Source organism: Gekko japonicus, unplaced genomic scaffold (genome assembly GCF_001447785.1).
Source record: "Gekko japonicus isolate JY-2015 unplaced genomic scaffold, Gekko_japonicus_V1.1 scaffold63, whole genome shotgun sequence".
NCBI lineage: Eukaryota > Metazoa > Chordata > Lepidosauria > Squamata > Gekkonidae > Gekko > Gekko japonicus.
Genome location: NW_015168654.1, coordinates 642,581 through 664,872, shown reverse-complemented (window position 1 = coordinate 664,872; position 22,292 = coordinate 642,581). Strand labels below are relative to the sequence as shown.

Sequence of the window (22,292 nt, the reverse complement as noted above, 5' to 3'; positions counted from 1 at the left end):
CGGCCCACAAAGTAAAGACAATACAATCAAACCATTAAAACAGTGCAAGAACAACGGAAAGGGTTATTAGAACACGCCATAGCCACAGGACACAGGCATATGAATAGCGTTCAGCAGACTAAAATGATATTCACAGCGCAGTCCTCAGACTTGAAAGGGACCATGAAAACAGCTTATCAAAGATGGACCATTGGAGGGACTTCCAGTTTTGGCGACCTGAATGGCGGACTGCCTTTGGAGCTCCAAGGAGCGCGACCCATGACTCGGCAGCTGGGAGGGGGTTCGGATGCATCCGAGTCCTCCCGGAACCCTTGTAGGGGGTTCCTAGCCATGGGGATCGAAGGGTGCCTCTTCCGAGGCGGAATGCCAAGGAATTGAGGTGCTCCTTTGCCCCGAAGGTCTTGCCGCCGTAGATCCAGCAATGGCGTTAAGGACGCACACTGGGACAAGCGGGCAGTTGGTCTAGCGGTTCTCTTACCTGATAGGAAAGGAGCGTGAATGAATGAATCGTTAAGCCATACAAACAAACGGAAAATGCCCCCAAACCTCAAAATTAAAACTGCGTGTGTGTGTGTGTGTGTTTCCCACCCAGAAATAAACAAAAACTTTTAAAAACTCAGCGAGAGGAGGGGGCAAGAAAAATAAGCCATTATTTCTTTAAACATATATCCGACTGATAAGCAAATTTTTAAAGAGCTCACAGAGACTTTAAAGAATTTTTTTTAAACGTAAACAATCCTGCCGACGTCTGGTGGAAGAAAATAGTGTTTAAGCTTGGATCTTCAGGAAGTGCTAGCCTTGCAGCTCAGGTAACAAGACCGGAAACAACCATAGACTTATCCACAGTGATTGCTAATGCACTGCGCCCTCTACTGGACCAATTGATTATGATGAACAACAAATTTGAATCTTTCTACAAGCAACCTCAAGAAACACCAAATAAAGTAGAGAATACAACCAAAGGACACATTATTAAACACAAGGATCAGAAAAAGAAAATAGACTCTATTATAAAAACAAATGCATCCAAGGAGTGGCAGCAAAGAACTGAAAAGAAACAAACAGCAACAGAGGACGACATTGCTACTGAAGAAGAAGGCATTGTGGAAAGTATCAAAGAATCATTTCAAAGCTCTACAGGAGAAAAATCTGAACTAGAACTAGGGGCATTAGCCCCCAAAATCATAAACCCCGGATGAAACTATGATTTTAGTGGAATCTAATAAGCGAACGAACTCTGTGCCTCAACTAACTTTTAGAAATTTAGATATACTCCAACCAGATAAAAGCATAAATCTATTTTACTTTATTTTCGTTTGTAACATGGTAATGTTAAGATAAGCCAAGCTAAGAAAAAAGCAACATTGTAAGTGAATAATCAATTTAAGTATTTGTAAGCTATCCGACCTTTGCCACTTGGGTTTTTAGTGGTTTCTTTTCTGCCTCCTGTAGTTTGTAGTGTACCCATATCCTATGATTTCTTTGTAGATTTTAGAATAAACGCAATTACAAAAATTACAAAAAACAAAAAAGATGGACCATTGGAATGAGCCTGCTGCACTGATTGTGCTGATCTTTAAAATTAAATATAACATTAAAAATGCCAGTGGCTCAGCAGTGGACTTCTCCTAAGCTCTCCTGTGGATCTGGGACACGTGTGTGTGTGTGTGTGCATGATGTCAGTGCAGACTGTGGTGCAAGAGGAAGGGTGGGTTCTGCACCCTCCCAGTCATGTGCAGAGCTGAGCTGCTTCTGCTACTGTGAAGATGGGAATTGGCAACTGCAGCCAGTTCCCCTGTGAGCTGCCTCCCTGCTCAGGCTGGCCACACAGGATTTTCTGAGGAAGAGTTTATGCCTTTGCTTGCTACTCTTGGAGTCGCACCCAAAAATGATTTTTTTTAGAAGTCCATCCCTTACCTTAACCACGATGATGACCTTGCCCTGCCTGAGGCCTACACCAACAGCAGAGGCAGCGGTGTCTGGCGACGTTTTGTCCGTGGTGATGATTTCGAGCAGCTGCATCTTGTCCACGGGAGAGAAGTAGTGCATCCCAATCACCTGGAATAAGCAAGCAGGGAAACTGGAACAGGGCTGGCTCCTCTCCCAAAGCAAAACACGGAAGTGCCCCACAGGGGCCAGCGGTTCCTTGTTAGGGCTGCATAACTCTGAATCCAGAACTCAGGGGTTTCAGTGGGATCTCTAGAACAGTAAATGGGGGGGGGGAGATTATGCATGATGGATCTGGGGCAAGTGTGTTTTGGGGGGAAAGAAGTCCAGCCGTGGGCCATATTTGTCCCTTTCCATTGTACTGCAACTATTCTTCTTTAGCCCCAAGTATAAGTTTTCCACTGTTGGTGGCCAGCTACCAGCACCACCTCTCTGCATTTCTTTGCTGCACTCTACTACACTGTGGGAAGATGCACTCTTGACTGATGTTGGGATCGGCAGCAGAACACTGAAAAAGGAAGGCGGTCTTCTAGAGCCTGCATAAATCATCTCCTCCTAGTGGGAGTGGCCAGAACTCAGTAGTAGAACAGATGTTTTGCAGGTCCAGTTCAGCTGCTGGGGGGGGAACTCTGTCTGCCTGAAATCTTTGAGAATGGCAACCAGTCAAAGCAGGCAAAATTGAGACAGATGACAAACAGTACAAGTTGGTACAAGGGCCACACACAGTCTAAAAGTGCAACCCTGTGCAGAGTTACTGTAGTCTACACGCAGTGAAAATCAATGGGCACAGATGGGAATCAGTCTGTATCGAGCCACTCAGAACTTTTTTATCAGTGTTTTAACAGATCAACAGTATAACTGCATATTGCTAAAGCCTCATAATATAGTTTAAAGTGGCTTATAAACCTTAACAGCTGATCCTTCTCATTGTTAGAGGGAAAGGCCATCTGTAAGGATCCCTTGTGCAAGAACCAGCTCTTGGACATGACTGCTTCCATGTGAGTGAAAATACCATGAGGAGAAGGTAGTAAAGGAGAACAGCCCCCCCCCCAAGCCCAACTCATTTTAAAGTCTCAGAATAGTCAGAAGCACTCAGACTCATGGACGTTAAAGCACTGACATTCTAACAAGGCTGACTGATAAGGAAGTACATCCTGCTGGAGAGACAGGCCCCTCAGAGACCTAAGTTATGCTTGTGCAAGAAGAAATCCTCTATTAACATTCAGCAATGGGATGCTGGGTTTCAGAGCTTCTTCTCCTACAAGAAGTACCAGGCAGGTCCTAAGACTCACCTTCTCTGGCCTTTTGCTGGCTGCGGCTATCTGACCAATGGGGAGAGCAGATGTATTGCTGGCAAAGATGCAGTGTGGAGGGATAACCTGGGGAGACAGAGGCAGGCATTGTATGAGAAGGGAGGATTCCCTTGGTCTTAGGTGTGTACAAACGTCAGTGCTTCCAGCCAAGGCATTGAGCATACTAGGTTACCAGTGGCTGCAGGAAAAGTGACTGAAAGTTCAGGAGTTGCTACAGCGTGACTTGTTGCTTTCCATAATCTCTACCCCACAGAACCGCAACAGCCACTCCCCAGTGTCAGCAGTGACTTTGGTTGGCTCTTACTTCCCACAGGGTCACCATAAAAAGGAAACTTCACAGCACAGGACAGATGTGCAGAAAGTCTGCATGCTCCATTACCATGTAGTCTTTATATCGGTCATTAAGAACTGGATCAGACCACTGCTTAGAGGATTCCTCCCTACTGTAGTAACACAGAGCAAGCAAGTTATTTGTGCAGAGGTTGTCCCTGATATAGCAACTAGTAAAACACAGAGAGGCCCTATAGAATATTAAGGCCTGGAGCTCAAAGTATCATGTCCCAAGGTCCATGAAGCCATTAATCCCCATGCACCCCTTTATTTGAAACCAATTCTGAAACGGCATATGCCCCATTCATTGCTATGTACTCCTTGCTTCTCCTTTCTTATTCTTTCCCAAGATCTTCAGATTGTATGCTGCTCAGGGCACAGAACAGCTCTGTTTTTTTGTTACTGTATTCAGCTCCATGAAGTGATGGTGCCATAAAAACAACTAGACCAGGGGAGTCAAACATGTGGCCCGGGGGCTGAATCAAGCCCCCGGAGGGCTTCTATCAGGCCCGCAGTGGAACTGGCTGTCTTCTGCTTCTTCTTCCAGTTCTGCTGCTGCTGCGTCATCATAGGTTTGCAACTTACAGATACGCACCTGAACAGCATACTCAAGATTGCAACAGCACAGACATTTTGATGCAATAATTTAGAGCAAGAGCTGTCAGTTATCAGACACTGTTAAATAAACAAAATATTGCAAGAGTGCTAATATTTTAAGCATGATTTTCTCTTAAGTTTTTTTTAAAAACCCTTTGTGTTTGTGTCCTTTATAAAGTTTATATCTCCGCTACCTGGAATTACATTTTATGACACACATAGCCCGGCCCAGCAAGGTCTCATTTATGTCAGATCTGGCCCTCATAGCAAATGAGTTCGACACCCCTAAACTAGGCAATTATTCTCATTCTCAGCAAGAAGCACCTGAGCTGGACTGTCCCACTCCCTCCTCCCACTGCCTGCCAGCACAACTAACTGTTTACACTAGAGAAGATTTGTAATAATTCATCCTCTTTAAGCCATTCTGGGACGGCTCACCCCTCAACCCCACTGACGCAGCCTGGGGTTCTGCTGCAGCCTGAGAGTTCACTCCAGCTTTGGAGCACAAGCACTGCAAAAACAGTCTGCCACAGTGTGGAGTTTCTCAAACTGATCCCCACCTGAGCCCTCAGCATTCATTCATATGTGGACTGAACAGTCGACAATTCCAAGCAACCATCACGTTGCCTCAAAGGATGTGTAGGGTTGCCATGTCTCTGGGTGTCTGCAGGGCCGGCTCCAGCTTATTTTGCACCCTAGGCGAGGATCCCTTCTGGGGCCCCCGTGCGCCCACCAGTTTTCAAAAATAAATGCATTTTAGGAAGAATGAAAAACACAAATAATCAAGAAACTCCCAGACTACGGGGGCCAGGTGCAGTTTGGTGCCCCTAAGGGCTGTCCTGCTCTAGGCGATTGCCTAGTTTGCCTAGTGAGTGAGCCGGCCCTGGGTGTATGGAACAAACCCCCCAAATCTAATCCCATCACATGGCCATACTCCAAATGTCAAACAAAGCCAGCAAGTGTGGAAAGCCAGTGACCGCAAGAACTCTACTGCCTTTTGAGACGAGCAGGGCTGAGAGGCATCTCCAACACACACCCCACACACCTCACAGTCCCATTAAAGCAAGTTACTGCTAAAGCCCCACTTACCGCTTCCACCTCCTTTAACACTTTGTGTTTGATGCTGATGTCCTCAAAGACGGCTTCGATCACCATGTCAGCCTTTGAGAAGTCCTTGTAATCCAGCTGCCCTGTCATGTTACTGAGGATCATGTCCCTCTCGAACGGCATCAAGCTCTTCTTCTTCACTTTGTCATTTTAACTGGGGGGGGGGGAGCAGGCAGGAGGCAGCCCAGAGAAAGACCCCAAGCCCGTCCTCAGCACTGAGGGCGGGCTTGGGGTTGAGCCCTAGTTTGAAGTAAGCTGTCCCCAAGTTTCCAAACTTCTTTACAACCGTGAGGGTGGGAAACTTGGTTTCACAGATCCTGGCATTCCAAGAGTCACAGCTTCCAAGGCCAAATGCATGGCCGGCCCTAATCCCCCATCTGATTAGTGGCTGTGGACCCTTCGCAAAACTGGAGGAGGATGGGGAAAGGATGAGCTTAGTCAAATTACACCTGAAAGAGGTACTTCCCCTGAAAAATATATTGGAAGTTGTGAAACATGAAGATTACAACATTCCAGGGGCCTACTCTCTCATTCTTAGCTTCATTGCTTCCGGGATATTTCACCAGGACATGAACTTTTGCCAGCCCCAGCCAATCTGGCAGAACACGTGCTTCTTCCCATGGCAGAAGCAGTCCATTTGCACAGCTAGCAGCTCCTGCTCCCTTCCAACAGTGAGAAAGGAGGATCTTATCTGAAAAGAGGTATACACAAGATTATACCTGAAAGCTGGAAGTGAGAAGAGCTGGGACTCAAAGAACCTGCGGGAAAGTCCTGCTGCTGACCTTTCAGATATGCAGAACTGTCAAGTCACCCTCAGTGATCAGAGAGGGGACTTCTGTCCATGCTAACACTCTACACTGCCGCTTCAGATCCTCTGTGGCCTAAGCCTGCCCTGGCACTGGGAATGAGATCCAGAGCAGAGCCCTGCCTCAAACGGAAAGCCGTGCATGGCCCACAGGTGTCCTATGGCTTTAACGGAGAGCCTACCCTTTGTAGACTTGTTGCTGTCCTCGGCTCAAGGCCTGCAGGGTGGTGTCTTTCAGGATAGTCTTCATCCCTTTATCCACAGATACCTGAGCAATTCCTGCACCCATCAGGCCGGCTCCCAGGACAGCTAGAGTTCTGCACAAAACAGAGGATTAAGGAAGACAAAAGAGAGTCCATTTGCTTTGGAAAGCAGTAACTCGAGAGCACACTTGCTGCTATTTTTTCACTTCACTGGAAGTAGCCATATCTTCTGTTACCAATCCCCCAAACACCAAGGGTCCTGAAACCTTTGCTGCAATTAACCCAATAATGCCCCCTTGGCACAAAACTCTGGGCACAGGCACATTAAGAGTTGGGATGGGCATGAACTGAATTACGAATTGAAATTCGTCATGAACTGGGCCTGGTTCAGGGTTCGCGAACCTTGGTTCATGCCATCCCACCATCATAAACTTCCCACGACCCTTCTGGGTGGCTTACGGAGGTTCACATGGTTTGTGTCAGCAGACATGCTGGTGCCAGCGGCAGGGCTTGGAGAAGACATTTAAAGAGACTGTGGTCTCTTTAAATGGTATCTCCAAGCTACGTCGCCAAGTGCCATCTGAGTTCACTTGCGAGTCACACCAGTGGTGCAGCTTCCAAAGCCCGTAAAGGGAACCCTTTAAATGGCTTTTGCAACCCATACAGCATCACGAACCATGAACCGGTTCATTAAATGGAAAGGTTGATGGAGGTTCGTGAGAATCCTAATCAGGACCACATAGCTTTGTTCTGCTTCCCCTTCAGAAAGGCTTGCTAGCTGTTACCACCTGGGATAGTCTTAGAGCGAGAAAGGAAGCTGGACTTACTGGACCTGCTGTTTTGGTTGCCCAAACTTGTTCTTCTTGCACTGCACTTGCCCATGGTAGAGCCCTATGAGCGCCTTGGATTCAGGAGTCATGCCAAGTGCCCCAAATTTCTGGAAGTGGCAGAGAGGGGGGAGGGGGGAGGAAACAATATGATTAGAGGTTGGGGTCATCGGGTCCCAGTGCTGTAGCGTTTCCCTTACTGTTCCAATGTAGAGTGGCACCCCAGAATATCCATTACTGTGCTGCAGTTGAGGCAGCAGCTTTGCTAGATTACATTTGCCTAGACCTTTACTAGATGACATTTGCCTAGTGTAAATCTCCAACATTTCCCCCCACTCATCCCCTGCACTTCTCAAAACAGACAACACCCTGCACTTAGCTGGGCAGAGGAGTGGTTGGATCCAATCCCAGGTCAGCTGTTTAACAAGATCAAGAATATCAACAGCTGGTTATTCTGCCACTAGGCCGGGAGGATGAAACAGCTTCTACTCTAGTGGAAGCACTTATTTGCAGGCATGGACAGCTCCACAAATGTCAACAGACAACAGACATAAGTGAGAATATCACCCTTGACTCCTAGCCAAGGTATGCTTCTGAGAGAGGGGCCTCATCCAGGGAGTCAGATCCTTGGAGGGCTTCAGAGTTAGTCAGAGCAATCTCAAATAGGATGCAGGCATCCTACAGATTCAGAACCCAGAGCAGAAAATCTGGGGGGGATGCCGTCAACAGAACCAGCCTCTGCTCATTACCAGTCCACCTGTTGTCCAGCTACTCTGAAAAGAAGCTGCTGCAATAATGGGAATTGTGCTAAACGAGGTCATCAGAAGGGTCATCAGAAGGGTTAGAGGTAAAGCCGCTTTTGCCATCCCTCTGGGCATTATCATACCCCTTAAGCCCCTGATGAACACAGACCAAGATGTGGAGACGGACAACATTTTGGATCCAACACAGGACCTCAAAAGAAAAACCAAACAGGGGATATTAAGGTGACATGAAGCAAGAACAAGGGGGAAGTGATGAGCATCCTAGATCACAATTACACTCTGCTGTGTTAAGCGTACAAAGTGGTGCACTGGCTACGTGTTAAGGAAACTGAGCACTGATAAGAAGTATTGGCAAGGGATGCTTGGGAGGAGGGAACAAAAGGGTGGACATGGTCTCCCACTAACATCACCAGTCTGTATTTGAAGATAAAACAACTCAGGGACAGTATCTGCCTTGCCCAAATCTGTGATCACGAAACACCAGCCAAGTGTCAGGATACCCAAGAGGAAGATACACCAAAGTTGTGATGATGCTGTCAAGCACAACACACAGCTGAGGGACAAAATGATGTTTCCACCTGCACCCCCAAATTTGACTTTGCAGCCTGCCAGAGGCTTCCCTCATCCTTAAGTGGTCATGGGAAGTGGGTCTCCCACTGAACTGTGTAAGGTAAAAGGGCTCCGGCACAGGCACAGAGGGGGGCAGCCCTGCAGTGGAAAGAAGGATGCTGGGACATAACTCTGTTCCTAGGCAGTGGCAGTAGCCACCTCCAAGTCGAACTGGAGACTCACTTCCCATCCCAGTGGAGACGCACTGATACTGTAGTCTCTAAGCTCCAAATCATGCCCCTTCTCATCTTCTCTCTAAAGCAGAAGCAGCACCACCTCTGGGTGCCCTTGGTTTCCTTTGCCCATGACACCTCCAATGAATGCCCCCTTAAGACCCATGTCTTTCACAGAGGCTCTCTGACCATCCCACCCTCACCTTTGCTTTGCACTACCTTATCTGTTCTTATCCTTAGTAGCCCTTTAACAAGCTCTTTACCAGCAACACTTTAAAAGGGCAAGGAAGGCTTCCCAGGGAAGTGCAGGGTTGCTAAGGAAGCCGTGAGCCCTTCCCTCAGCTCTCCACCAACTTCTGTGGCCCAGGCCAGGCAGATCATTATTTCCACACAGCCTTCTCTAAGGGATCTGGGGTGAGACGTTGTACGGCTTTGAGGGCTTCCTCCTTTGCAATCTCTCTGAAAAGTCAGCCTCCCTGCTTAAGCACAAGTCTATCCCTTTTACAGTTCAAGCTGGAGACCAAAAGATCCTTTACCTGTGATTCAAGAAGGTAGCCAGCTTCATTGCCCTGCTCCAGGCCGGTCTTCACCACCTGCATCAAGAGGCACAAGAGTGAACCATTTCACTGGGCTTCCCCCACTTTCTTCCAAGGAGTAGGTCTGCCAGACAGCTCCTCCCATCCTGGAAGATTTGTAATCCCACTCTAGGCTGTCTGTTTCGGATATACCAGGTTAAAAATAAACAGGGGCTCTTGGAGATGAACAGGGAAACCCTCATTCCCATCAGATTTAAGGCCTATGTATATACCTGTTCGGATCTCCTGCTTTTTAAAAATTTCCATGGAGCAGCAAAAGTTGGGAACAGGGAGTCAACACCATTCCTCTTGCACCATTTCCTTGATCTAAATCACACAAATTCACACACACCATGTTCAAGGGTTGGAACACTTTCCCTATGAGGAAAGGTTAAAGCGCTTAGGGCTCTTTAGCTTGGAGAAACAACGACTGAGGGGTGACATGATTGAGGTTTATAAGATTATGCATGGGATAGAGCAGGTAGAGAAAGAAGTACTTTTCTCCCTTTCTCACAATACAAGAACTCGTGGGCATTCCATGAAATTGCTGAGCGGTCGGGTTAGAATGGATAAAAGGAAGTACTTCTTCACCCAAAGAGTGATTAACACATGGAATTCACTGCTACAGGAAGTGGCGGCAGCTACAAGCATGGACAGCTTCAAGAGAGAATTAGATAAGCATATGGAGCAGAGGTCCATCAGTGACTATTAGCCACAAGGTATAGATAGGGGCTCTGGGGCAAGTGATGCTCTGTCATCTTGGTGCTTGGGGGGGTCAACAGTGGGATGGCTTCTAATGTCCTGGCCCCACTGGTGGACCTCCTGATGGCACCTGGTATTTCTGGCCACTGTGTGACACAGAGTGTTGGACTGGATGGGCCTTTGGCCTGATCCAACATTGGCATCTCTTATGTTCTTAACCCCCTTCCTCAGCAGGATTGTATACATCCCCGTATAACAATAGTCTTTGGCAGCATTCTTAGACAATCTCCTTCCACCCCACCCAACTAGGGTTACCAGGTGCCCGGTATTGACCCTGACAGTCCAGTATGTTCACTGGCTGTCTAGGAAAAAAGAGAAAGAAAAAGCCGGACATTCAGGGTTGCTGTTGTGGCTGCCCTGCAGCCAGCTCAGTGGCTGTTTCGTGTGGTTTGTGCTTGCTGAGCCCAAATAGCACGAAGCTGCCCCCCCCCCAACAGCGGTTGCAGAACGGCTGCAGCAGCAATCAAGGAGGATGCTGCAAATCCGGGGCATTGTTGTGGCCATTCTGCAGTCACCGCCAATGCTGATTTGTGCTTGGGCTTGGCAAGCCCAAACCATACGAAGCAGCCAAAGCGGCAGCTGTGGAACGGCCAGCACCTCCCCGCCTTAACCGATTTGGGAACGAGCCTGCTTTTTGACTCCAAAGGGTCAAGATCGCACTTGGATTCTTCAGCTAGTTACTATAAATGAACAACCCCTACTGTAAACTATGGTAGCTAATGTTTCCAGCCTCATGCTCTACAAACTGTTGTAATGCTGAATATTCTTTTGTGTCTTTTAAAATGTATTGAGAATGTTTGAAACTTCTGTAACACTGAGTGTTCAATCCCTGGCATTTCTAGTTAAAGGATTTGGCAGTAGGTGATATGAAAGACCTCTGTCAGGGATCTTGGAGAGAGGCTGCCAGTCTGCATAGACAATACTAACTTTGATGGCCCGAGGGTTTGATTCAGTATAAGGCAGATTCATGTGTGTTCACCTTATGGAAACGTAATGCAGAACAGCTTTCTGGGTTTGGCTGGATAAGACAAACCAGAATGTTAACTTCCAGTATACTTTCAATATCCTATGCCATCTCAACAATACCACCTTCCTGACAAGATGGGAGTGCTACTAGTGAATCCAGTTATGGTAAAAAATTAGGACCAGTTCTATTTGTATTTGTTTATTTGTAATTTAGTAATTTAGTAATGAGCTGCGGTGGCTCAAGTGGTTAAGACGCTGAACTGCAGGCTGTCGAAGGTCAGTAGTTCAGCAGTTCGAGACCCGAGTGTGCCGCATGACGGAGTGAGCTCCCGTCTCTAGTTCCAGCTCCTGCCAACCTACTAGTTCGAAAGCACTTCGGTGGGAAGGTAACAGCATTCCGTGCGCCTTGGTGTTTAGTCATGCCGGCCACATGACCACGGAAAATGTCTTCGGACAGCGCTGGCTCTTCAGCTTTGTAACGGAGATGAGCACCGCAGCCCTAGAGTCGGACTCGACTGGCTTTCGAGCAAGGGAACCTTTACCTTTAATGATTTAGTGGCATTTGCAACATTTTATATATCTATCTTGAAACGGTTGGTTGTGATCTGAAATTGATTAATAGAGAAAATATAGAATGTCGTCATTAAACTTCCCATATATGGGTGGGGTGGGTCGATAAATTTTTATCAAGTACACCCAGTATTTTTGCTGAACCCATCTAGCAACTGGACACCCAACCACAGACAGAGAATTAAAGTGACTCTACAGAAGCACGCCTCACCTCAATGATATCCAGGGGAGCAGGGTAGAGTCCTTTGGTTTGCTTCCGCACTTTCCCCTCCACCATTTTGTAGACTTGTTGCCTCACAAACGGAATGGCCATGGCATAGTCCGTCACCTCTGCAAGACAACGGAAGTGGAAAAACCCAGCCCTCGGCAACCTTAACGTCTCAGTGACCAAAACTGACGGGAGAGACCCCAGGAGGGACCAAAGCCAAGGCAGCTCATCCAAGGTTCAGAGCCACAGGGAGGCTGGTTTGCCTATGCTCTGTGCACATCACTTACTCTGGATCAGGCCCTTGTTCTTCTTCTGAGAAACTGACTTGTTGGCTAGCCCCTTGGCAAACATGATCGCCACCTCCTCCAGGTATTCAATGGTCCGTTCCTCGGGGCTTTTTATACCCGGGCCTATAAATACAAAGAGATTCTTTTTTGCAGACACTGAGAACACCATCAGAATGATCCGTACTTTCAGCAACTCAAGCGGCTGACTTCCCAGCAGAAAAAGTTACTCCAGGAGGGACAGAAACTGCAAGGGCAGAAGCATCCCGCTGAGCTTGTGCAAGCCTTCCTTCACTTCCAAGGACCCTCTCCCTCCTCTCGTGTTCCCATTAACAGCAGAAGCCTGAAGGCAGGCAATTGGTCAGCTATTATGCAGTGTCACAGACTAGGTGCTGGTCTGGAGTGAAGGGATGGCTTCGGCCCTTTAAAAATAGCCAAACCCAAAAGGCAGACCTCCCAGTATCCAAACTCCAAAGACAACAAAACTGGGGCCAATATCAGTCCAATAATACACTCTTAAACATTAGTTATGTATGCTAATACAATTACTTTTATACTTGATTATAGTATCTAAGTATACACAATATTCACAAGGTATACAACCTAATCATACAATATCTTAATATTATACAATAACACGGTAATACAACAAAATATCAATTGTTGCCAACAGCTAGAAGATACTAGTGGAATTCCAAAACATGTGCTGTTAACAGTCAAAAGAATACAGTCAAAAGCTCTACATTGTATGATTAGGTTGTATACCTTGTGAATATTTTGTATACTTAGATACTATAATCAAGTATAAAAGTAATTGTATTAGCATACATAACTAATGTTTAAGAGTGTATTATTGGACTGATATTGGCCCCAGTTTTGTTGTCTTTGGAGTTCGGCCCTTTAAAGCCATATTTCACTGCAGACCTCCCCCATCTCCAAACTGACATCCCACCTTCCTCAGTAATCATGGATCTCAAACTTCTGCCACCCCTCCTCGCAAACCCCACTCCCAAGTTTCTATTCTCCTCAATTTCCGGCCACTTTGGATCCTTTGCTCTGCCCCCATTTCCTCTTTTGTTGCACCCCCCCCCCTTCCAAAGTCTGCCTTTTCCTAGTTTGCCACTTCTCCTTTCTTCCTTGCCAGGAAAAACAGAACAGGGAGCTCACTCGGGGGAAAATGGGCATGGCAGTGGCAAGGGGAAGGGCATTCCACTCCTGAAGGCAGCTCTTGGGTTGCAGAAAATTTCTCTCTCCCTATAGGCAACCCAGGAGGAGGCTTGGTAAGGGTGGAAATAGTTCATTCCCATCTCAAGGAAGGGTCTTGCGGTTTATGGTTAGGGGGAGGAAAAGTACATTTCTGTCTCCTGCCCTGTTTGGAATGGGTTGGGAAGAGTAATGTGCCTGAAGCCCTGCCTTCTCCCCCCCCCTCCAAACCAGCCCCCTGGCATCATTTACAGGCATGCTCATTAGGATGCAAACAGTGCTGGGAAGTGGGTTTGGTACACACAGATGGACAGTGCTTAGTGCTTTCAAGACCCTTTTAGAATAAAAAAGGAAGTCGCTAATGGCTTCACCCAGTGACTCAGAAACGTGAGCTGCCTCAGCAGGCTGCCAGCCAGCCTCCTATGTATGCCCTCTGGAAGGATGCCCCTCCAACCTCATTCTAAGGCCCTGACAGGAAGGAGATTCTACCAGCTTCTCTGGTAGCTCCTTCTTCTACTTACTGTTTTTAGAATTAGGATGTTTTTCACGATTTTACAATACCATCTCTCTCCAGCTTATACCCACTATTTTCTGCCTTACATGTCAATAAAGGTAACTGGATTGATTGATATTTCCTGCCTTACTCTGACAATGCAAGATGAACTGTGTTTCCCCTAGCAGTAGAAAAGAGCAAGAGTCCAGTAGCATCTTAAAGACTGACACAATATGTTAGTCTTTAAGGTACTACTGGACACTTGCTCTTTTCTACCGCTACAGACAGACTACCACGGCTACCCATGTTTCCTCTTTTTCCTTTCAGTATCTTTTTAAGTTGGAGAAATGTTGACATTCAAACCAGAGGGTCTAGGGTTCAAATTCCCCACTCGGTCGTAAAGCACACCAACTGGCTATACAAGTCACTATCACTCAGCACCATTTATTTCACAGGACTGCTGGACAATCCCATGGCCCTGAGCTCCATAGAGAAAGGGCAAGATGGAAATGCAACCATGACATTAACATTTGGTATTGGAAGCTGAGTCCACTGCTCAGCTTCTTGTGAATTTTGTCTTCACTCCCCTTTATTGTTCTTGAAACTCAATTTCAAGAACAGAGCCAGTTTGGTGTAGTGGTTAAGTGTGCAGACTCTAATCTGGGAGAACCGGGTTTGATTCCCTACTTGCAGCTCCTGAATGACCTTGGGCAAGCCATAGTTCTCTCAGAGCTCTTCTTGAAAGAGCTCTCTCAGCCCCACCTACTTCACAGGGTATCTGTTGTGGGGAGGGGAGGGGAGGGGAGGGGAGGGGAGGGAAAGGAATATGTAAGCCACTCTGAGACTTTGAGTGAAGGGCAGGGTATAAATTCAATCTCCTCTTCTTCCTCCTCCATATATTTTCCAGCTTGTTGATGCAGTGGCGTACCTAGACTATTTGGCACCCGAGGCAGATAATATTTAACACTACTTTTTTTTTGCTGTCAAGTCACAGCTGACTTATGGTGAACCTGTAGGGTTTGCAAGACAAGAGACGTTTGGAGGTGATTTGCCATTGCCTGCCTTCGCATGGGCCCTCCTTAGCTTCTGAGATCTGATGAGATCAGGCTAGGCTTGGCCGATCCAGGTCAGGGCCCCATCTCTAAACAACAAAATTATTTCCAGTAATAATCATGAAATAAAACAGATCATAGGAATGGTCAGAAAATAGATTCAGGTGGATAGCCGTGTTAGTCTGAAGCGGCAGAACAAAGTTTGGTCTTAAAGGTGCCACTGGACCCAAACTTTGTTTCAATGGCCAGGGGAAAAATGCAGACAGTGAAAAATTTCTTTTATTTAATTTTATATATATAATTATGGCAGTAGAAAAAAATCAAATTCCAACACACTATTCTATCAAGAGAGCCAGAGTGGTATAGTGCTTAAAGTGCTAGACTAGGATTTGAGAAATCCAGGTTCGAATGCTCACTTGTGCCATGGAAGCTTGCTGGGTGACCTTGGGCCAGTCACATTACTCTCAGCATAGTCTTGACCAACACTCCCTCTAAGCTGTGGAGTCTTGTGAGCAAAAATTCTACTTTGTGAGCTACTGGCATCAAAGTTGTGAGCGAGCGATTTGGCTACTGCATAAATTAGTTTGCTCTGGAGCTGTCCTTCCTGAGCAAAGGGGAAAATGTGTGAGCCGGAGGCTAAAAAACCGTGAGCTAGCACACACTAACTCAGCTTAGAGGGAACCCTGGTCTTGACCTGGATAGCCCCCGGATATTGTCAGATCTCAGAAGCTATGCAATGTGGAGCCAGGCGGTGGCAAATCATCTTAGATCTCCTGCCTTGAAAATCCTACAGGGTCACCATAAGTCAAATGTGACTTGATGGCAAAAAATAAAAATAAAAATCCATCACATCACTCATGTTCTGAGCACGCACTTGGGGCAGCTTCTGTTCTCCATTTTGAAGCCCAAGAGCTGACCATCCCAAACGTCTGCAAGGCACTTCTGAGAGCTTAGAGTCTGCCTTTGTACTTACTTTTACTAACTAACACTAGCCAAAGCATCACAAAATAGACATCGCAAGCTTCAATAGACTGGATGTTAAGAAACACATTCACCACCAAAGAAGGTACCCCCATCCTCCATTGTTTCCAAAGGACTAGTCAAACCAGAGACTCTCTGCAGTAGAAACTGAAGGTGGGGGAGCATTTTTGCAAGCCCAGCAGAAACAGTGCAATGTACAGAATACCCAGCAGTACCAGTACAACCGCAGGGTGCCCAGCAGCACCCAGTGGCACTGTGGCAATGCCATGTGGGCTCATTATAAAAATCCTTGTCGACGCGGGGGGGGGGGGGGGAGCCCAGCAGAATCAGTACAATATACAGTGCCCAGCAAACCCAGGTCCTTCTGTTCATAATATTAACAAAGGTTTGGTAATATACTACTCTTAAGTATATTCTCTCACCAACCAAGATAGGGATGAGAAGGTATTGAGAAGAAGAATAAAAATAAAGGGAGGGGACATGAAAAATTTCATGAAGGGAGACAGAAATGAATGAAAAATGTGTGGAAAAGAGGGAGAGAAATCAAGGGAGGGAAAGGTTGTTTTATCTTGCTGCTACACCCTAACTACTGCTTTGCAAGATCTGGTGGAGCTGGGTGCAAAAAAAAGGAAGAGAGAAAGGCTAGACTATTGGAGAAAATGACCCGCAGGCTGGCAATTACGGTAACAACTATCAGCATGCTGGCTTGGTTGTACAATCTGTTAAGCAAGTTTGCTTCAGTCTTGGAGAAAGGGAAGTCTACCCAATCCTAGAGTGCTTTTTGCTATGCTCAGACTTTCCTGTGGCCCCAGTGGATGCAACCAGAATTGAATTTTTAAAATAAAAGGAAAGATGTCTGGCTGGATGCAGCACGATGCTGGCTTCCATGGCCCCCTTTAAAGGCTTTCCTCAAGCCATGCCCAGAGTGGACCGGGCCCCCCACCCTTGGCATGCTACTGTGTCCATGTCCTTTCTTAACCATGGTGCCCAGAATTGAATCAAGTGAGGGTTCACTTGGGAGACACCAAAGGCTGTTCGTGCAACAAGAACAAAAACAATCAGATCTTTTCACAGCACTACACTAGGACTCCTGCTCATTTTGTTGGCCAGAGCAATCTCCACCTTCCTCCTCAGTGCTGCCGTGGCAAAAACAGCCACCTTCCATCAGGTACCTGCTCGAGTCTTCCTCGCTTCCTGTACATTTAAGCTTCTTAAATTCCTTTTTAACGATTTGGGGACGGGCTGTGGCTCAGTGATCGTGCATCTGCTTTGCATGCAGAAGGTTCCAGGTTCAGTCCCTATCTCCAGCTAAAGAAGGGTCAGGTAGTGAAAGACCTCTGCCTGAGACCCTGGAGAGCTGCTGCTGGTCTTAGCAAGCAACACTGACCTTGATGGCCCAATGGTCTGATTCAGTATAAGGTAGCTTCACATGTTTACGCTGGGCCAACTCTCAAATTCATCCAGCCACAGACTCTAGAAGCCTTTCCTTTGAAGAGGCTCTTCTTAATTCCGTATAAGTATAAAAATGCTAGCAGTTTCAGTGCTATTCAGGCTTGTTTAGCTTAATAGTTTGCCATGGTTTTAGACGGTTCTGTTTTTGTTGGTTTCTCGGGGGTGGGTGGGGCAGCAGCAGAACATTTAACACAATGTGACTTATTAAGCAGTAAAAAAATTATCAGCTTTGTGTGGTTACACCGCAGACCGTATTTGGATTAATTCCTCCACTAAGGGTAAATATATGCACCAGTGGCATTTTTCCACATTGAACAATTACCCACCAGATATGGTAGTAAAACATTTATCTGAAATTACAAGAATTGTCACCACCAGTCCTACTGGGTGGTTAAACACTGAGGATTCCTAGAGACTACACAGTTGGCTGGCTACTTCAACGTTTCTTAAATGTAGCGACAGCATCACAAAACCTGGCTGTGTCCACGACTCAGCAAGAAACTGTCTTTATCAGGCAGAAGCATGGGAATATTCTGGATCTAACCTAGGGGATCCACCAGCTGGTCAACCAGCCCCATCTTTTTTGCTTTGTCGGCACGGATGTTTTTCCCGGTCAACATCATGTCAAAGGCAGCAGGAAGTCCCACCTGAAAACAGAGAAAAACTAATTTCACCAGCTAGAAACCATGAGACTAGACAACCAGAATCCTCTCCTTACACCTAACTGGATATATATAATGGCATTTTACTCACCATCTTTGGGAGCCTTTGAGTGCCTCCAGCCCCCGGAAGCAACCCCAATAGCACCTCAGGCGTGCCCAGGACTGTCTTTTTGTCCTTGGTTGCTATTCTGTACTGGCAAGCAATGGCAACCTAAGGATAGCAGATAAAGAAAACACCAACAGATACAACCACTTCTTCCCAGGCACTTTGGTCTACAGAAATAGCAAGAGTCTATCAACTTTTCTGGGCTGCAGAAATGCCCTGAGGTCAGCAGTCTTTGAAATGGGCCAGCAAAGAGAACGTCTTCTTATTGCACCTGAATTTTCCTTTTCAAATGCCTAATGAAGCAGCCACGGCCCTTGGTTTTAATCTTAGTGACTGGGGGCAGAGGTGCTGGTCAGCCTTAACTTTCAGCCAGGGAACGTGGCCTGCTGGACTTCTAGTCCCTTCCCAGCTGTGATCTGCTATGAACCACCTTTTGCCCTCCCCTCCTGGAAACCACTTACTGTACCTCCAGCCCTCCACCAAGGCAGGAACCACTGATAGCAGCAACAATAGGCTTTGGAGACTTTTCAAGATCCGCCAGCATCTTCTGGCCTTCCTGAGAAAGTTGGCTGACTTCCTGACTGGATTTGCAGGCCTCGATCATGCTGCAAGCAGGACAAAAAGAGGGAGGTTTCTGGCCAAAGTTCTGAAGAAGGCCAAAGTTTCTCCTCCTTATAGCGCCACATTTACTAAGCTCCTGCACTTGCACAGCTTTGGATATGCCAATATGTGAGCTGAGTAAGCGCAAGTTGCCTTCCCTGAAAATAACTTGCTTTCAACTACAGTCTGGATTGCACGGCTTTATTTTTGGGTAACTGGAAGACAGATTATTCTGGGCCTTCGGGGGTCAGTTGAATTGGTGGGTGGACTTTTAGTCTCTTGAAAACTATTTTAACGGAAATGTTCTTTTCAAAAACGGGGGCAGGGGAAAGTAACTGATCATCTGATGCCTGAATGGGTTTTCCCTAATTTGCACTATAGACCTGAAAAGTCATGTTAGGGTTCCAAAATAGTTTGTCAGGGGCTTGGTTGTCATGTTGGCAGCTGCTTTATTGAAAATAAATAACAACCAAAGTTTGCAGAGACACTGCAGTGTTAGAAGAGCACTGGATGGGTGCTAACCTGGGGACTTGGTGAAGAAGAAGACCATGCCAGTCAGTCGCAACTGACTGGTGGTGTCCCCATCCATGGGGTATTCAAGGGAAGAGACAAGCAGAGGTGGCTTGCCATTGCCTTCCTCTGCATAGCAACCCTGGTGGTCTCCCTCCCATCCAAGTACTGACCAGGGACAACCCTGCTTAGCTCTCAAGCTTCGACAATCCTGGGCTAAGCTGGTCTAGGAGACCTGGGGTGAATTCCAAATTCAATTATGGGCCCTCTCTGAACACAACCACTATTAAATAGCTGGAAAGCCCTTAACGTGGAGCCACTGCAAACACACAACAGGGCTAGAAAGATATCCCAGATCTCTAGGAGCAGTATTTAGGCATGTGATAAAACATTAATACACTAGATCCTCTGTCACAAGAAGAGCACACACTTCTTTGCTCATCTTAATAAGAGTTTTCCTCCTTGGAACTTACTTGATATCAGCCCCAGCTATAAAGCAACCAGGTTTTGCCGAGATGAGGACCGCGCTTTTGACAGCATCATTGGTCCAGATTTCATTCATAACTTCCGTGAACTCTGCTTGCAACTGCTTGGACAGCGTGTTGACCTGGAGGGAAACAAATTGAGGGAAACAGGGAGCTTCAGCTCTGGATGGAAATCATCCAGTGCCCATTTACTGCTCTTCCCATCCTGATGTGCCGAGAAGAGACAACTCTGGTGAAGGCAGCAGCATTTAGAAGAAGAAGAGGAGATTGGATTTATACCCCGCCCTTCACTATCCAAAGGTGTCTCAGAGCGGCTTACAAACTCCTTCCCCTCCCCACAACAGACACCCTGTGAGGTAGGTGGGGCGGAGAGAGCTCTTGACAGAAACTGTTCTTTTTCAAGAACAGCTCTTATCAGAACTACGGCTTGCCCAAGGTCATCCAGCCAGGTGCAAGTGGAGGAGTGGGGAATCAAACCCAGTTCTCCCAGATTAGAGTCCGCGCACTTAACCACTACACCAAACTGGCCAAACACAAATGCTCTGGTGCTTTAAATGTTATTCTGGATGGGGACCCATAAAATCCAGAGTAGATGGAACATTCCCACAAAGGAGATCTTTTTCTTTAGCCGTAAGCTTTCTCTGCACTGTAATCCAGAAGGATTTAGCCTGGTCATATTTTGTAATTTTGCAGGGAGCTAACAAGCATCTTGCAAATGTTACGATAAATATATCTCAAGCTGCTCAGAGAGCTTAGAACAACTTGCTGAGCAAAGCATTAGTGAGCACAGTGCCTTGTGACACAAAGCATTTGCATAACCAGCCATCGCTCTTCTTTTGCCACCTGTATCCTTTCCGCAGTTAGAATCTGGGTAACCCACAAAGCTGATAGTATCCGCTGAACTCAAGGGTCAGAGATGTCTGGACTGGATCCCAAAGCTCTGGATCGCTCTTCTGCCCCAGTTCTTCATCTGTTAAATAAAACTACCAATAACCTGCCTCACAGCATCATTATGGAGACGAAATAAGTAAAAGTTCAAAAATAAGTGTTTTATAATTAAGAGATGAATTGTCCCCTTTTTTCCTTTTCCTGGCTGCTTCCGTACTCTGGAGTTATCAGAACTCTGATTTAGCCTGACATGCCCTTTGTGCCTCCTTTTTAAGCGATTCCCTTTAAACACAAGCACACTACCTCTCCACACAAAGTCTTCATGGGCGCCCTGATTCAGTGCACTCCAAGGACATTTTTTATGTCTATGTTTCAACAACTTCTGCCTAAAAAGAACAGGTGGGAAAAACCTACCTTGGAGTTTGGTGAGTTAAAACGCACCACAGCAACATCTCCTTTGATGTCATAACTAACATGGGTCCTAGCTGGAGAGAAAGGAAGATGGATCATCACCCACAGAAAGCAGAATGGCTACTTTCACCCATGCTGAACCTCAACAAAGCTTAGCATACCATGCCCTGGGAAGCTAGGAATGGGCCTGACCTTTAGCTGTAGGAATTCTACAGAATCCAGTGAACTTGTAGGAACTTAAAATTCTCAGGTTTTACTTTACATAAGCAAGTTTGCGGAAGTAGAAAATGAAAGGTTAGAAACCATAAAATGGGATACTTCCTACTGCACATAAACTGGCCAATCCAAAACCTTGCAGCTGTACCACACTGTGAGGGATAGTACATCCTCATTTTAGTTTTCCAAACTTCTACACTTTCTAGCCTAATTCTCTAAGGCTCCCTACAGCAGCTGCACTGGCTCCCAAGTATTTTCCAGTACCAATTCAAAGTGTAGGTACTTACTTTTAAACCCCTAAATGGCCTGAAACCCGCATACCTTTTGGGCCCCTGTCCTATGGAACCAGCTGTCTTCCTGCTTCTATAATTTTTACTACAAGTGTATGACAAAACTAGTAAAGCTTCTGCCAACTAAATTAAAACCAAAGTGCAAGACCAGCAAAAGTAAGCTGAAAGTGAACTGATGCGTATTTGCCTGCACTGGCTAATTTATTTTAGTCGGTGCGGAGTTCCAGATCCCTCCCCAATAAGACCCAAGTGTTTACACTTACATTTAAGAGGTGAAGAGCTGCTGATGTTTCGGCAGGCATAACCTACAAGAGAAGGATTCCAGTTAAAGTAGGGCTACACAGGTGTTTCAAATTTATTTTATTTTATGTTACTTATACCTTTCTACTCAGTGGGGTCCAGAGTGGCATACTCCTCACCTCTTTTTTACCCTCATAACCACCCTTTAAGGTAGGTTAGACCAATACGTGATTGGTTCAAGGCCATCTTGCTGCGGTGAAACAAACTATGAAAAACTATCTAAACAGTACAGAAATTGCAGTGCAAGGTAAGGAATAATTCATTGCATTCTGCAATATACCTATGATGCTTCAAAAGTGCTAGAAGTTCTCCTGTCACTTTAAACAACAGAAGGCAGGTAAGCTAGTTAATGTTTTACCTGTCCCGTGAGACTGACAGCTGCTTAAAAATGCCCGATGACAAGTCTTCTTCTGGATACAGGCATTGCTAACTATAGAGACCCTGAACATGACTTCCAGCAGGCATGCTGCTAGCTGGTGACGTCAAGTGGAATTCCACTGTAGCGTCAGATGCCACGGAAACAGTTCTATTTCAGCTTGCGCTGTGCAACACAATCCTAAAACCATTAACTAAGCAGTAAGCTCTACAGTGTCCAATGAGGTT

The 22,292-nt window shown here is 46.3% G+C and overlaps 1 protein-coding gene across 1 annotated transcript in view; it reads right to left on the bottom strand.

Moving 5' to 3' along the window:
- The window catches only part of HADHA (hydroxyacyl-CoA dehydrogenase/3-ketoacyl-CoA thiolase/enoyl-CoA hydratase (trifunctional protein), alpha subunit), a 35,901-nt gene that overhangs the window by 6,121 nt on the left and 7,488 nt on the right, over nt 1–22,292 (bottom strand). Inside the window, 14 exon segments of the mRNA XM_015415135.1 lie at nt 1,918–2,058; nt 3,240–3,326; nt 5,277–5,448; nt 6,282–6,416; nt 7,130–7,239; nt 9,212–9,268; nt 11,760–11,878; nt 12,044–12,166; nt 17,766–17,868; nt 17,975–18,094; nt 18,456–18,594; nt 19,573–19,706; nt 20,887–20,957; nt 21,653–21,694. Of these exon segments, the coding sequence (XP_015270621.1) occupies nt 1,918–2,058; nt 3,240–3,326; nt 5,277–5,448; nt 6,282–6,416; nt 7,130–7,239; nt 9,212–9,268; nt 11,760–11,878; nt 12,044–12,166; nt 17,766–17,868; nt 17,975–18,094; nt 18,456–18,594; nt 19,573–19,706; nt 20,887–20,957; nt 21,653–21,694 (1,553 nt within the window).